Below are 17,814 nucleotides of genomic sequence, written 5' to 3'. Positions count from 1 at the left end.
ACAAACAGAAGAGTCCAAAACTCCACAAAAACACATATTTCTCTGCTTGTCAAACTCTCTTGACTTAAAAGAATGATGATATGATGAGAATGAAGATAAGAGATTGATGTTTTGTGCTAATACTTCAAGGATCTATTTAAAGGCACAAAATAACATTTCATGCATGCATATGAACATGAAATCACACAAATATAGATAAAGATACCTTACACTAGGGGTGTATTCGAGTTAAGCCAAGTTGGCACAATGAAATATTTAAAATCAGTTGACTCAAGCTCAATCGATTTCCAAACTTTTGAACTCAAACTCAACTCAGTTACAAGTGTATAAAACTTGAGCTCAACTTGATTAAGCTCAACTCGATTATAAATCATTATTTATAATATATAAATAATGTAAAAATAATAAAATTAAAAAGTTTGATCAAGCTCAAAACTTAATTCGAGTATTATTACTAAATTCAAATTCAACTTGTTAAAATACTTGAATAACTTGAACTCTACTTGAACTTGAGCAGAATGGAGTCAAGTCAGGTTAAGGGATGGGTCGAGTCGGGTTAAGGGACGAATTGAGTTCATGTAGCTTGCCATAAGCTTGACCTCCTCCCTTGCACTATTAAATTCATCAGTCTCTTGTTCAATGACTTGACATCGTGTGCACACATGTGGAGCATGGACTACCATATTCTTTTTCCTTTTTTATGGTTTGGAATTTCAATCTGGATGAGCCTTTTGAAGTTAAGGCCTCTTATTACCAGGAAGCCTTACCGCCAACATCCATTTAAGCCTTTTGGTTGTGTCTTGACATGAACTAACTAGAGTGACAGTAGGGGGTAAGTATGCATAGTGTCACACTAATTATTTTATTTTATTGATTTGATTGTGATGCTAAAATAGGGTGCATTATTCGAGTTGAACTTAGTTGACACACTAGGAAACTTCTTGAACTCAACTCAACTCAAAAACATTAAACTTGAAACCCAACTCAAATTTATTGAATTTAATTCAATTATGAGTTACCAAAGTTCGAGTTCAACCAATTAAATTTAATTTGATTATAAAAATAATATGAAAGCTTAATGTACAAAGAGTACATTTCTTCTCCGCCCAAATCGTGAGCAACATCTCTCTCTCTCTCTCTCTCTCTCTCTCTCTCTCTCTCTCTCTCTCTCTCTCTCTCTCTCTCTCTCTCCTTGATTTCGTCGACCAAACGGACGCCAATCAAAAAATAGAAAATACCACCGAGTTCGATTCTCCGCCACCGATATTTCTACTAGAATGGATTTGTCGTAAGAGTGACGTAAGCACCACTCCTAGGGTAAGGTAAATCCTTTTCTTTTCCTCTGTTTTTCCTTAAATCTTTAGCCAAATCAACGATCGGACACCACCACAGGGTCCTAACCTCGATCGTCATCATTTTAACTGGAGTGGATTTTCAATTTAGGTCTCCTAGGAACCACTCCAAGGTTAGGGTAAGATTTGAGGAATTTAGAAAATTTGCTATTTTAGGGAATTTTGTGAGCCTAGGAATATTAAGGAAATTATAATTTTTGGGGTTGACTTGATTTTATTGGGGATAATGTGATTAGGCTTGGTGTTTTGAACACTCCGGGCATGGGTTGAAATTTTTACCAGACTTTTCAGAATTCAGGTAAGGGGATTAAATTAAGTCAGGATTTTTATTAAATATAAAGGGATTAAACTGTTATATATTTATTTATAAGTTCAAAGAATATTTTGAAAACCAACCGTTCAACAAGGATTTTACGAACCTAGGATACATGGTATGATATTTTGAATAATATGAATGGTGGAAAATCTGATTTGACTTACGAACTAAAAATATAGTGTTTTTTTGGTTGTCTCTTGGATCGTGTTTGAATATTAAAATTGTGTGGCAGGTGAATAAATTTATATGATTTATTGTGTAACCGAAATTGGGAATGATTGTGAAATATACTAGAACTGTTTGTGAAACATGCTGAAATTGCTTGTGAATAAAACAGGGATTTGATATAACGATTGTGAGCCGGGTTTTATATGATGGCCGGGGACCAGGTTTTATTTGACGGCTGTGAGCTGGGTTTTATATGATGGTCGGGGGGCCAGGTTTTATTTGACGACTTTGAGCCGAGTTTATTTGACGGTCGGGAGCCGAGTTTTCATTAAATGGTAGGTGTAAAACGAAATTATTTAAATTACAATTTTTATTACTTAAATTGCATGATATGCTTTAGGAACCCTGGAAACCAGTTGTTATGTGAATACGATACCGTTGCTAGTGATTGATTATTAGACCATGTGCGCCCACACTGTTCTAGCTAGAATTGTAGGGTGGTCTCAGCCAACAACCTGCGTGAGGATGAAGTAAAGGTGTCGGACCTGCAGCTTGGTTATGGATGCCTGCAGACGTACTTGCAAAGGGATAATTTGACTTTTTTTTGGGCTAATCACCTAGGCTTAGTCCAGCTTTCCGGCCACAAAACCCGTACCATGGGGGAAGTAAATGGTGTTAGTCACAAGGAATGTCTTATATGCATATATGTTGATTTATGTAAATGGTGTCAATTTTTCACTGAACTGGTTTATATTGTGGGAAGGAAAAAAGGGCATTTTCAACTGTGTAGAATGAACATCTATTTAAATGTTATTTTTGGTTAAATGATGAACTGGTTATTTTCTGTATACACTAAAATTCGTGCTCGCCACACACTGATTTTAATTTAGTCTTCCTTACTGAGAAGTGTCTCACCATAATATACAAATTATCTTTTTAGGAAACACCAAGGATCGTGTTTAGCAAACTATAGGGGTCGAGCTAGCCATTTAGTTTATATATGTAGTAGGTATAGACAGAGTTTTCTTTTTGTACAATGCTATGGGTTGTAATATGGATTTTCTTGGAGACCCTTGTGTATAAAAGTAGTTTAGCACTCTAGTAATGTATGTTGGAGAATTTTTCATTATTTTCGCTTTATTTATGTATTGACTATGGTATCAAGTACACAGACGTCACTAAAGTAGCACCCGAGCCCTACGTGGTGGGTCGGGGCGTTACACTACAAGATCAAAACTAAATCTCATGGTTTTTTTTTTAAAGATATAAGGGTTGTTTGGTTGCAAAATGGTTTACTCAAAAAGGTTGGTTTTATGAGGACACATTTGCACCAGTTGCTAAGATGACATTTGTACGTACTTTGATTGCAGTAGCTTCTATTAACTAGTTAAACCTCTCACAGTTAGATATAAAGAATATCTTCCTAAATGGGGATCTCAAAGAGGAAGTTTATATGTCTCCACCCCCTAGTGTTTCTCATCATCCAGGGGAGGTTTGTAGACTAAGAAAAGCTTTGCATTGTCTTAAACAAGCTCCTAGGGCTTGGTTTGAGAAATTCTCTAAAGTGCTTTGTTTTTTTGGCTTCCGCTCAAGTGATCATGATTCTATCTTGTTTACTCATTCTACAATTGGTGGGCGTATTGTTCTCCTCCTTTATGTGGATGATATGATTTTAACTGGAGATGATACAGATGGGATTATAAAGTTGAAATCAGAGTTGTACCACCATTTTGAAATGAAAGATTTGGGACCCCTAAGATATTTTCTTGGCATTGAGGTAGCCTATTTTCCTAAAGGTTACCTCCTCTCTCAGTCTAAATATGTAGCAGATGCCATTCAAAAAGAATTTTTTACTGATACTCGAACCGTAGAAACTCCTCTTGAACTTAATGTTCATTATACTTCTTCTAATGGGGTTCCATTGGTGGATCCAACTCTATACCATACTATTGTTGGCAGTTTGGTAGTTTGCTTTATCTCTCCATCACTCAACCTGACATTACATATACAGTTCATATTGTGAGTCACTTTGTCTCCTCTCCCAATACGATCCATTGTGCTACTATTCCCCATATCTTACGTTATATCAGAGGGACATATATTGTATTAGAGTATATTACTCCCTTCTAAAACTACTTTAGAACTTTGTGCTTATTCTAATGTTGATTGGGCTAGACATCCCATTAACCGCAAATCCACGACTGGTTTCTGTATTTTTCTTGGTGACTCTCTTATTCCTAGAAAAGCAAGAAGTAATATGTAGTCTCTCGTTCTTCTACTAAGGCTAAGTACCGTGCCATGGCTTTAACTACTATTGAAATAGTTTGGTTGCGTTGGTTGCTTGTTGACATGAGTGTGTTACTTGCTGAACCCACTCTTATGTATTGTGACAACACTAGTGCTATTCAGATTGCTCATAACACTTTCTTTCACGATCGCACTAAGCATATTGAAAGTCATCTCACGCGTCATCATCTTTGCCTTAGTACCATCTCTCTACCATTCATTTCCTCTACCATGCAGTTGGCTGACTTCTTCATAAAGTCTCACACTATTAGTCGTTTCTAGTTTCTACTTGCCAAACGCTCGATGCTTCTCAGTGCGCTATCGTGAGTTTGAGGGGGGATGTTAGATAATATATATATATATATATATATATATATATATATATATATATATATATTTAATTAAGGGCACTTTAGTCTTTATATCATTATTAGGGTTAGGTTTATTAGTTCCAATTGTACTTAACCGGCACTCTCTTTGCAATTGAATCTCTTCTTTTCTCTTTTTCTCTCTCTCTTTTTGCATTTGATCATGAATGTTTTCAAATATAATACCATTGAATGAATGGTTTCCATTGCCAAAAATTAAAGATTATTTTTTTAAATAGAACTTTTTAAAAATCTCTAAAATTCAATGTCTAAATTTAGATAACTTAATTTAATGATTTCTTATCAAAATAGTTTGAAACTATCACTCAAATTCAGCTTACTATAATCTCTAAATAATTGTTTATATTATTTTAAAAATATTAATCTTAAGATTTTTTATGTAAGTCAAGCGTTGAAATTAGAGAGAGCAAAATTAGTGATAAAATAATTTTAAAGAATATGCATATTCTATTTGCATATGCCACAAAATTACTTAAGAATTCAAATTTATTGTAACCAAAATAGATCAAATTTTTTAAAGTTTAAAGTAAAATATTCAACGGGTCCAGTCGAATGTATCTGAAATTAATTTAACTAAAAACTTTTTCGATAATTAGTCTGAAAAATTATATTTAAAAACTAAAACCAACCAAGAAATGTGCTAAAAAATAGGAACAAGAATTCAAATTTTCATAAACATGATAAATCAAAAACTTTTAAAATTTAAAGCCAAGCATTGAACCTTTTGTGATAATTATCCTGATATGTCGTATTTAAAAACGTAAAATCAGTACAGTCTCCATGAGTTTGTTTCAGAAGGGGGGTCTTGGATGACTTGCGCCCCAATCAACTTTCCACATAAAAGGATTTCTATCCTAATTCTTCTTTCCAAACTTTCCTAAGCCAATTCTCTCTCTGTTCTTGATTTCTCGGATCAACTTTCCGGGGAAAAACATCATGGGAAACTTCAGAAACTTTACAATCAAGAGTCGTGATCAAGAAGCTCCAAAGAAAAATCCTTGCCCACGAATGCCAGACAGAAGAACTCATTACTGTGAGTCCAAGACTGTCTTTTAATCGTAATCGTCGTGTGTACTTCTTCCAGGAACAGAACCTTCCTTCGATTTTTCTTCTGGGTTTCTTTCTTTTTCATTCTCCCAAGAAAACAAAAAAAATACTCTGCACTGATTCTGCATTAAAACTCTGCTTCTTATTCGTGTTGCAAATACTCTGTTCTTTGTCTCAGGTAAGTGGCACTGGCAGCGCTGCGTGTCTCAATGGGAAAAGAATTTCTGCTTGCGGGTGGGTTTAATTCCCTGGAAAAAGGTTTTGGAATCCAAGAAACTTATACCCTACTTTGAAAAAATTGCAAATTGGAAAGACTCCGGCGCAGAGGAGGCATTCCGAAATGCAAAAGCCAGATATTGGGCACAGATCAATGGTCTCCCCTGCCCCTGCCAAGTTTCCGGGCCAGACCCAGACATCTACATTGATGAAATCAACTGGGGTTCGGAAATAGTCGATTTCGAGCTGTTATCGAGTCTGGGAAAGGCGATCGATGAGCACGAAGACGAAGAAGAAGAAGAAGAAGAAGAAGAAAAGTTCGAAGCGGATAAATATTCCCACCTCTTGCTTGATCAGAAAATTGAGCCTACAGGGTGGGATGACGTTTATGATTTCGCAGGACCTCCGGTACTAACTGGTCTTGTCATCGGAGAGGATTAGACGTAACCATGAATGATTAATATTTTTTTGCTCTGTTTTTAGTTGCAGAGTTTAGACGTGGATACATTGGAGGGAAATCTGCTGCGGAATTTAAATAATTAAATCCAACCCTAATTATATATTTTACTTGGCTTTTCATTATTACTATTTTTAAAACTATTTAGTCCATATATGTTTTCTATTAATATTTGAAAGTGCAGATATATATATATATATATATATATATATATATATATACATAAATGCGTGTGTGTGTGTGTGTCATTAGTTATAATAAAATTGAGTTGTCTTAATCCAATAAATTATTAAAATTAATAGAATATGATTGAGATGTCTTAATTTAATGAGTTCGATGAGTTATTTGATAACACTCAAGTTTGCTCCAAATGTCAAGTATCGCTTTATTACTTAAGTTAACTATTTAATTTTAGTTGTAAGTGTAAGTGGCATGTGAAAATTTGATAGGAAAGGTAAAAGTAAAATTTCAATTTTAATTACGGTAAGAGTCAAAAATTGATCATGTTCTTGTCATTAAGTTCAATTAGACTAAGCATGGAGTTTGATAAATTAAACCATTTTTAAAAGATTAAATAAAAATATTTTGATAGTTCTCAAAAGTAAAAAGAAAAAATTGTATGGTAATTTTATCCCTCGTTAAACATTCATGAAAAATAAAATTTCATGTGCCTGGAAATTCAAAACTAAATGCCCAACCATTTTTATTTTCATCCATTACCTTTTCAATGCAAGATCTATAATCTTATCCGAACTCCCTATATATATATATATTATTAGTTTTAGTATACTAGTTGTTAGAAAACTAATAATATAAAATGATAAAATTTAAATACAAATAAAATAAAAATAAAATCACGATTCACAAATAGGTCGAGACACGAATATCTCGCTCTCTTTGAGAAGATTTAAGTCTTCTATGGTTTATTAGTTTAACCAACGAACCGGTGCAGCAGAACTCCTCAAGACTTATCTCTCCTAGGATACAACAGCCCGATTTGAATCGTATGACTTTCTCCAATTCTACACAAACGAAGGAGTTCAAAGTTCCACAAAAAAATGCATTTCTTTACTTGTCAAACTCTCTAGACTTAAAATAAGGATGATATGATGAGATACATGAATGAATGATTATAACATAATCCAAAGTACATCTTTTTTTCCAAGATAACAATAAAATAATAATATTATAATACACAAAAAATATAATAATATTAAAATACACCAACACTAGTTTTACAATTTGGCAAGATTGTAGTAAGATCACAATAAAATAGGTAATATTGATAATTTTGTGGCAGGATCATGGTTAGTTCATAAGATCTTAACCATCCTATATTATGTGTGTGTATTTATATTTTGTATGCATATACAAAATCTTTACTAAATTAATTATAGGCTTCGTTTTTTGTTTTTTACAATTTATACATGAAATGGACAACTTAGTAATTAGGTGAATTAACCACACCTACGAAAATAATAGGTTAATGGCGACTCCGTCAAACCATCAATATTAAAGAAGTAAAATACTCTGCTAAATTTGTATGATCTTCTCCAACTTAAAAGAGAGATCGGGTTGTGTGTGTATTTAGGTAAACAATATTCTGTTACATGAAAATTCAAAATATAAAATTCAAACTTTCAAAATACAAAGTTCAAAAATGAAACAAGCATAACCAATCAAAAGTTTGTTTGAGGTGTGGGATTCGATTGCTGCAAGTTCGTTGAATGTGGATTTGTTGTAACTGACTTTGAATTTAAACATTTGTTATTACTCCCCTGCAAGCTGAACAGAGCAGAAGTAATGTTCAGCTTGTCTTGAAGAAATTGAAAATGTGCAGAGGGTTAAGGCTTCGGCAATCTAATTGCAATTTGAGAGGATCCAAACATCCAAGAGTTTCCGTTGCACTTTTTCACGTACAAAGTGATAGTCAGTCTCCACATGTTTCATCCGAGCATGAAACATAGGATTAGCAGAAACGTAAGTGGCACCCACATTATTACACCACAAAGTCGGAGGCGAGGACAAAGAAATGTCGAGTTCACAGAACATGACCCAGAAGGATTCAGCAGTGGCATTAGCAACTGATTTGTATTCAACCTCGGTGAACGAACGTACAATTGTAGGCTGCTTCTTAGAAGACTTGGAAATAAGGTTAGAGCCAAAGTACACACAGTATGCCCCAATAGACTTACGATCATCAGCGCAACCCGCCCAATCAGCATCCGAGAAAACATATAAGCAAGAGGAGGAATCCCAACTAAATAAGAGACCATACACAATGGTGCTTTTGAGGTAGCGAAGAATTCGCTTAACAGTCGACCAATGATTAATTGTAGGATGATGCATGTACTGACACACCTTATTGACAGCAAATGAGATATCAGGACGGGTTAAAGACAAATATTGTAAGGCCTCAACAGTGCTCCTGTAGAACGTGAAGTCAGAGAAGGTCATGTTATCAAGATTCGAGAGTTTAGTCGTGGATGACATAGGAGAAGAAATAGGCTTAGCTTCAGCCATTTTAGTCCTCTGAAGGAGATTATAGATGCACCGACGTTGACATAAGAACAAGCCAGAAGTGGATCGGGTAGCTTCAACACCCAAAAAATAATTGAGAGGACCCGAATCCTTAAGAGCAAGTTCCTGATTGAGGGAAGTAATAAAGTCTGCAATGGAAGCCGCATGAGATCCTGTAACAATAATATCATTGACATATACTAAAACAAACATTTGAACCCTATGATGATTATAAATAAAAAGGGAGGTATCGAATTTTGAGTTAGTAAAACTACAATGTACAAGATAGTCATGAAGCCGAGCATACCAAGCCCGTGCGGCCTGTTTCAAAATATAGAGGGTCTTGTGAAAGCAGCATACATGATCCAGAAGACTCAAATGAACATAACCCGAGGGTTGCACCATATAGAAGTAAAATACTCTATTGAACTTGTATAATTCTCTCTAACTTAAAGAGAGATCGGGTTGTGCTTGTATTTGCAGGTAAACAATATTCAAAATACAAAATTCAAACTTTCAAAATACAAATTCAAAATATAAAATTCAAAATTTCAAAATACAAATTTCAAAAATGAAATAAACATAACCAATCAAGAGTTTGTTTGAGGTGTGAGATTCGGTTGCTGCAAGTTCGTTGAATGTGGACTTGTTGCGACTGACTTTGAATTTAAACATCCGTTATTAAATATTATCATCACTCCTTACCATTCCAAACCCTTTTAGGGACGTTGCGACAAATTTTTAAAATATATTAAAAATAATTGAACACATCTCTCTCTCTCTCTCTCTCTCTCTCTCTCTCTCTCTCTCTCTCTCTCTCTCTCTCTCTCTCTCTCTCTCTCTCTCTCTCTCTCTCTCTCTCTCTCTCTCGTCATGTCAATGTCGTGTTTGTGTCCAACACAAAGACTTCTTTCTGCTTAGAGTGTCGATGTTTTACTCTAACATATGCATGCATGCATATGAACATGAAATCACACAAATATAGATAAAGTATACCTTACGCTATGGGTGTATTCGAGTTAAGCCAAGTTGGCACAATGAAATACTTAAAATTGGTTTATTCGAGCCCAATCGATTTCCAAACTTTTGAACTCAAACTTAACTCAGTTACAAGTGTACAAAACTTGATCTCGACTCGATTAAGCTCAACTCAATTATAAATCAATATTAAATACACATATAAATATATATATATATATAATGTATATATAATATTAAATCTATTTATAATATATATATTATATAGTATATATAATGTAAAAAAATAAAATTAAAAAGTTTGATCAAGCTAACTCAAAACTTAATTCGAGTACTACTACTAAATTCGAACTCAACTTGTTAAAATACTTGAATAGCTCGAACTCAACTTGAACTTGAGCAGAATGGAGTCAAGTCAGGTTAAGGGATGGGTCGAGTCAAATTAAAGGACGAGTCGAGTTCATGTAGCTCGCGAGTAAGCTTGACTCACTTACCTTCTACCTTGCACCATTAAATTCATTAGAGCCTCTTGTTCAATGACTTGACATCGTGTGCACACATGTGGAGCCTGGACTACCATATTCTTTTTCCTTTTTTATGATTTGGAATTTCAATCTGGATGAGCCTTTTGAAGTTAAGGCCTCCTATTACCAGGAAGCCTTGCTGCCAACGACCATTTAAGCCTTTTAGTTGTTTCTTGACATGAACTAACTAGAGTGACAGTAGGGGGTAAGTATGCATAGTGTCACACTAATTATTTTATTTTATTGATTTGATTGTGATGCTAAAATAGGGTGTATTATTCGAGTTGAACTTAGTTGACACACTGATGCTTCTTGAACTCAACTCAACTCAAAAACATTAAACTTGAAACCCAACTCGAATTTATTGAATTTAATTCAATTATGAGTTACTAAAGTTCGAGTTCAACCAATTAAATTTAATTTGCTTATAAAAATAATATGAAATTTATGTATAAAATATGTCATATATCACTTGGACAATACAAAAAATAATAAGATGCCGAAAGGATCAATTGGACTTGCTTTATGTACCATTACCACACAAACAATTCATAATCAATTTAAACACATGTACAATCAAGATAGAAAACAAGTCAAACCCGAATGGTTACAACATGTTTGGAGGCTTGAAGTTAGGATCTCGACTTAAAATTATGCAAATTAAGACAAAATGTAATAGTCAGTTATACTGAATTACATACAAATTTAAAACTTCAAGGGTTTGTTTGAATCACGGGTTTCAGTGGAGAAAAGAAAATGAAATTTATTTTCTTTTATTAATAATTATAAAGAAAAGAAAAAATAAAAATGTATGGGCACCACTTACTAGTTGTAAAGAAAGAATTGACTTTGATTATTCTAGGAGTCTATTATATATATAATTATTACAAGTGGGAGGGGCCAATTTGAAACTTTATATTGGCTTGGTTTTTTTATTTTTTATTTTTTGCATGTGGGCTTGAATAAGATCATTCAATATTGGTGGTACAATGATAAACAACATCGATTAATTAAATGTAAAAATAAAATATTCATGTGAGTGTGCCCAATCCAACCCCATTTAACTTTCAGATCATTCAAAAAATAAATTAAATAAGAAAAAGTTCAGCTTGTGAATCTCGTGTTAGATATTGAATTCTATTTAATTTTCTTCTTTAGTTTAACAAAAAAATAAATAGATACACAGCATGCATCTTAATTGTAATAGTTTGATTTTTATATTATATAACTTTGGAGTAGATCTTAAATTTGAATTTAGGAGATAAATAAAATGCAATACAATCTAATTAAGCGGTAAAGTTTTAATATCAAATTTTAGATTTATAAAATATTTATTTTTAAAATTGAACAATTATAGCACAAGGATTTGATAGGCAAGAAAAAATATGTATATTGTAATTATAAAGAAAATAATAATATAATTTTTTTATGAATTCATGCATATATAGGAATACATTATAAATATAAATATATATATATATATATATATATTTCTAATTTTCAGTATAAGAGTGTTCATACCCTTTTTCATATTAGATGAGTGCATGTAGGGTGACACAGGTCCATGCTAAATGGTAATTCCATGATTGTCAATTCAAAATGGATTCAAGTTTAAGATATAATGACCCGTTTATAATTAGGTTAAACTAAACACAACCCGTTTATTTAATAGATTAAGCGAGTTCTTCATTTCATCTCTATCGAATTGTTTATCAAAATAGCAAATATAGTCATGATTCAATGAGTCAGGTCCACTTACTTTTGTATTTGTTAATTTCGAATCTTTATGATGGATATGCTGAAATAATAAAAATTAGGAATATTTGGCAATTTAAGACACAACTTATCATTATTCAGTTATCATTATTTAGTTGAATTCAATGAGCAAATGTTCAAATTTATAACTACTATACCATGTATAACACATTATAATACTCATTATAATAATATATTACACAGTTTATACAGGTGATTACTTTTTTATTACTTCTTACAAAAATATCAAAAATCTTCTGATTCCTCATTCAAATAATATATATATGAATATTACAACTAGAATTTTATGAAAATAGCCAAAGCCCCTTATCGGATTTGAACCGATGACTTCTACTGCTCTACCATAGTATTACTCTCCCACTAAGTTAAAAGGGCGATCACCCAAGCAAATGATTTGCTTTCACAAAGTGACTCGACAGTGTCGAGTGAATATCCATCGCACTTGACCCTTCTCCATGATTGAAACCTAGTTTGATGTTGGTCCAACTCCATCAAAGTATTGTCAATTCTGATTCACTGCCATCACAATTTTATTGTATAAAAAACGTCTCATATAATTAAAATTTGAACTATCCTTATATTTCAAGATCTCTATAGTACACGGTACAAGATTAAAATAAAGTAGTTTCATGCTCACTATAATAAATACTCTTATATATATATATATATATATATATATATAATTTTTTAGAAAATATTCACAATTATTTGAGGAATTTTGATAATGTATGAAATAACACATAAAAATATAATTAATTATTTTAAGCAACAAAAAAAAAAAAAAAAAGGTTAATAAATGTGGTCTCTCTGGATCTGGGGAGGGAGTGGCGTCACACGTGACGCGAGGCATGACGTGTGGTGGATCACGTGATGGCACGCGCACCGTCACCCCAGGGCCCAGGTACAGTCCCAGCTGGCACGCCGCGAAAAAAAGAGTGAGGCCGCAATCGAGGGAAGGTGGGACCACACGGGGGCAAAATGGGAAACCCAAAAGATAAAAATCAAAAAACGAAAAAGAAAAGGGCAGGAGAACTGAAGTGATGAGCTGGCAGGACGGGGAAGAGCACACGTGGCAAGCGAGCAAGCTGGGAAACGGCCCTTGCTAGCTGGAGACCTCATTAATGTGCCGACACCATCTCCAATGTGGAAACCTTTGCCCAACGTGCGCCCCATCCTTTTTGACACCGACGTCACATCCACGGTCCTACATTCATACAAACATACATACATACATACATACATACATACATGTTCTATACATGCATGGATAGGGAGCAATCTGGTGCATGCGACGTCTCGGAAGACCCGCGTGAAACGAAAGCGAGACTGCGAGAGCACAGGAGCGCTTTTTTAACTTGTCGGCGGACTTTGTGGTGGGCCTGGTCGTGGGGTGGGCCTGGGCTGGGGTATTATATTTTTTCTCGCATTTATAATCTCGTTTGGGGCCCTGGGCCTTTACGTACGGTGGGTAGTTGTTTCCAGATTGGATTTGCTGGCGGTGTCAGTACTGCCACGGTTTTATTCAATAGAAACTTTTAAATTTTTTTTTAATAATAGTCACGTTATTATTTATTAATAAATAAATAAATAAAATTACTCTGCATCCCACTTAAAACGTTTATGCCCGCCCGAATGTATGCATTTAAAAACCAATAATATTAATATATTCCACATTTCAAATATGTTTTAATTACGAAATTGGTAAAGAACATAATACCAAACACATCATGAGCGTATGACATAGAGGGAGAGGTCATAAACGTCTACAACGTAAAATCGATTTTCGATTGAATGAAAAATAAAAAAAAACATATATGTAGTAAGCAAGAAAACAGCTGCGCATTAGTAAACTAACACAAAATCGTTGAGTATCCTTCGCTTTTGACTAACATTTTGTGTGCTAGCTCTTAGTTGGCTTCGGATTTTTCGATTTTGGAGAACTCTTTTGAAAAAAAAGGTTGAGCTTTCTAGTAAGAGACTATTCATTTAATGAAAAAAAAAAAAAAATCATACTAATGAGTGCCCATTTGAAGCCCTCTACCCTTCACTTGAAATTTGATAACATTATTAGACTTAATAAGGATGTTAATTATAATTATATGAAATAATTAAGTATAACTATTTAATTGTATTAATTAATAGTATAGGACCAAAATAGATTTCTACCAAGTAGTACACAAATTAGCTTATAATTTTAGTTTAATAAAAAAATTATTGGATTAAGTTGTCTAAAAAAGTCTTATTTTAGACCATCAATTAAACTTTTAAATTTTGATTAAATTTTGACTTAAAGTCAATTTATTTTGGTCAAACTTTTTCATAATCAAAAATTGACAGTTTTGAATTTTAACTTACCCTATGTTTAGAGAGGTTTTAGATTTGAATTTAAATTAAATTTGAAAAAAATACTATTATCAAATAAGGGGTCTCTTCCAACAATGTACAGTGGAATAAATATTGTATAAAAATCACACATACATACTTGTAACAATATAAATGGTGAATACATAATATATCCAAAACTATAGTAATATAAATAGAGTAAAGATAAGAGCAATGACACCAAGAATTACGTGGTTTGACAAAGCCTACATCCATGGGAGCAATCGGTAAGAGATTTCACTATGAAAATCAAATATATACACTCAATGATCTTCTCTCTTTCTCTCACCCCTCTCTACTCTCTTACATGTCAAAATATGCTTAGAAGAACATATATAACAAGTCCTCGGAGGCTTCCCTCCGAATCCTCAACCGTCACACCATTTACATTCAAAATTCAAATAACTTCTTGTAACCCAAGCGTAGTGGTCGACGAGTATAGGGGATTCGTCGACGAGTCAGAGAAGACCACTCGTCGACGAGTCTTGAACTCTGCAATTTTTCACCTCTCGACATCTTCTCGTCAACAAGTCATTGCTACTGCACCAACATATGTTTTTCTCCCTTTGTTCATAAGCCCCCACGAAGTATAAGAGTCACACCATAAACAACAAATATAATATAAAATTATATTGAAATTTGTCTAAATCCACCCAAATCCAAATTCAAGACCTGAAATTCATACTCCCAAAAATGCAAGCTTATAGTATTTGAAAAATATTTTCAAAATACATTAAAAAAAAAGGTAATAACTTTTTATAATGATGCATTTGGGAGCACAAATTTCAGATATTAAATTTAAATTTAAATGGATTTAGATAAATTTTCAATACAATTATATATTTAGGTATTGTCTAAATTCAATACAGATCCAAAAGATGTAAGTGTTTCCTAAGCTTTCAAAAGTTTCATGAATATCCCTAAATATACACATAAAATAACATTAAAATAGTTTAAAATTTACCCAAATTTCAAAATAATAAAATATGAAAATTTTAAAAATTAATAAAATAAAATTATATATATGTTGTGTATTTTTCAGTCAAAAGGATTAATCCTTTTTTTTTTCATAAAAAGTGCAAAGTAATAAACTTTCCGTCATTATAAATTATGTCATTTAATGCATACCAAGGATAAAATAATTGTTTTATTGAAATTCCACCGCTTGATAAATTTACCGATGGATCTAAGTCTCTCAAATATTAAATAATTAACGAGGTGCATACGATTTTTAAAACCAAATATTTATATATTTTCAATTAATAAAATTAAAAAAATAAAAAAAAATATCCTCTTTTACTAAATTAAATATTTTCTTTGACTTAATCACAACAAGTTTAGTTGAGTTGATTGTGCCGAGCGGAAGCATCTCATTTTATTTTTCTTTTTGTTTAAAAAAAAATTAAAACATTGCATTAAAATTTGACGAAACAATATGACCAAACATATAAATTTGACATAGTGTACATTTAAAAGAGAAAATAAAAATAAATTTAAAATAATTTAACTAAAAGATATATCAACTAATTCTTAGTCTTCCCATGTCGTGGAAAAGAAAGATGAAGTCCACAAAGCAATTATTTTTCACTCAGCAAATTTCCTACTTTAATTTAAAAACATAGTACTTGCCTTTTTCCAATGGACCGCACATCTAAATAAATGAAATATATATAAAATTTGCATAGTATCAAGTGAAAATATTTCCTCATTTGCTTCACTTAAAATTCAAAACACCCTTTTACTACTAACTTTAAGTTGAAAAAAATTTACTTTAATTCAAATTTCATAATTAAGTTTTATAAGTTATTTTAAAAATTACTTGCATTAAATATTCTAAGCCACTTGACTTTCTCTAAATACTTATGACACTTTTACCATAGTTAATTTTGAGAGTGATTAGTCCAATTTTTATTTTATTTTTTGCGCTTTTTGGGATCGCCGGTTTGATTTGCCGTCTAAATGGCCTGCAAGGAAATATCATTTTCTAGAAAAATCAATTGGACATTCACATGTAATGTTATATATATGGTTGGTTTATTAGAAGTTTATCAGCGTTGACTTACAATAAAGAACAATATTAGATAATGACCTGCCTCTTGTTCGATCTGTACTCATTTTAAAGAACGTGACTTTTGACTTATGAGTTACTTAAATGATGTATCATTCCACTCTAACTCTACTTGCATGTGAGTAGAGATTGAGCTATTTAAGTAATTTTATAATTTTTATATCATGAAAGCAACATAATATATATTTTATACATGTGTTTAATAATATATATATATATATATATATTATATTTTAATTATATATGCATATATATTAACTTAAAATTATTTTAAAACAATTAAATTGAGTTTAACTAGATCAAGCTTGGGTCCTGATTATTTGTAATATAGTCGAGTTTGAACCTAATAATTTTGGTATTGATTGAATTTGAGCCAATTTTCGAATCAAGTCAACTTTAAGTATCTCACTCTATCAACTCGACTCAAATAATACCCTAATCATCTTCATCTTAGTCTTTCTAAAATTTCAAATTCTAAAATCTCAACACACATGAACCAAAATCAAAAGAAGAGAAATAGAATGTAATACGGTCCATGATGATACAAGCTCACATGACAAAGTATTAGTGGGCATAGCAGCACACCTTTCAGTATGTTCCCAATATATATTAAGAGCTGAGTGTACGATGCAAGTGTGGTGGTCACAGTAATGGAGTCATTAGTAGAATGCATAAGGTACGTAAGGTAATTAGGCTTATATATATACACACATGTACGCATCTATGTATATCTAAATCATGCATGCATGCATGAGTGTGCATGTGAGCTACGTGTGTGAAAGCCTTTACATACATACATAAATGTGTGTATGTACATTCAAGTATGTATGCATGTATGATTTATGTGTGTACATCCAAGTATATATCATGCATGTGTGCCACGCATGTGCATGCATGATATATGTGTGGAAGAGAGAGAGAGAGAATTGAAATGGGGTTAAAGAAATACTTCGGTATATACTATGTGACGACTCGATTTTTCTACCATTTTTTTTCCTTTCAATACAATAAACTACAATAATCAATCTACATCTCTGATACCATACATCAACATAACCCGACCCGAAGTGGAGTACCGGGGTGATCCGCCCATCATCACTTATAATATACCAAATAGCGAAAACAAACATATTTACATCTAATCTCAAACACAATACCAGAGTGCTAATATCATCATAATATATAGATAACTCTCCAGTGCTAGACTTTAACACAATACTAGGTGTCCCAAATGTTACTATACACACATCAGTTCTCACCAATACTTACTTTAAACAAACAGCCAACTAATCTTGCCCTGGAGCTCCCTAGGCTTGAATCCTGGTATTTCCTGAA

General features: G+C 32.6%; 1 protein-coding gene across 1 annotated transcript; it reads left to right on the top strand.

Annotated features, from left to right (window-relative positions):
* Positions 1-5,404: 5,404 nt before the first annotated feature.
* On the top strand, positions 5,405-6,319 carry LOC131149119 (uncharacterized). The gene is made up of 2 exons (XM_058099232.1): positions 5,405-5,544; positions 5,737-6,319. Exons 1-2 carry the CDS (start codon positions 5,448-5,450, stop codon positions 6,213-6,215), a joined length of 576 nt encoding a protein of 191 aa, XP_057955215.1. The 5' UTR covers positions 5,405-5,447; the 3' UTR covers positions 6,216-6,319.
* The last annotated feature ends 11,495 nt before the right edge of the window (positions 6,320-17,814 follow it).

The sequence above is a fragment of the Malania oleifera genome, chromosome 2 (genome assembly GCF_029873635.1).
Source record: "Malania oleifera isolate guangnan ecotype guangnan chromosome 2, ASM2987363v1, whole genome shotgun sequence".
NCBI classification, from domain to species: domain Eukaryota; kingdom Viridiplantae; phylum Streptophyta; class Magnoliopsida; order Santalales; family Ximeniaceae; genus Malania; species Malania oleifera.
Note: the sequence above shows the minus strand (reverse complement) of the source record. Positions and strands in the feature narration are given on the sequence as shown.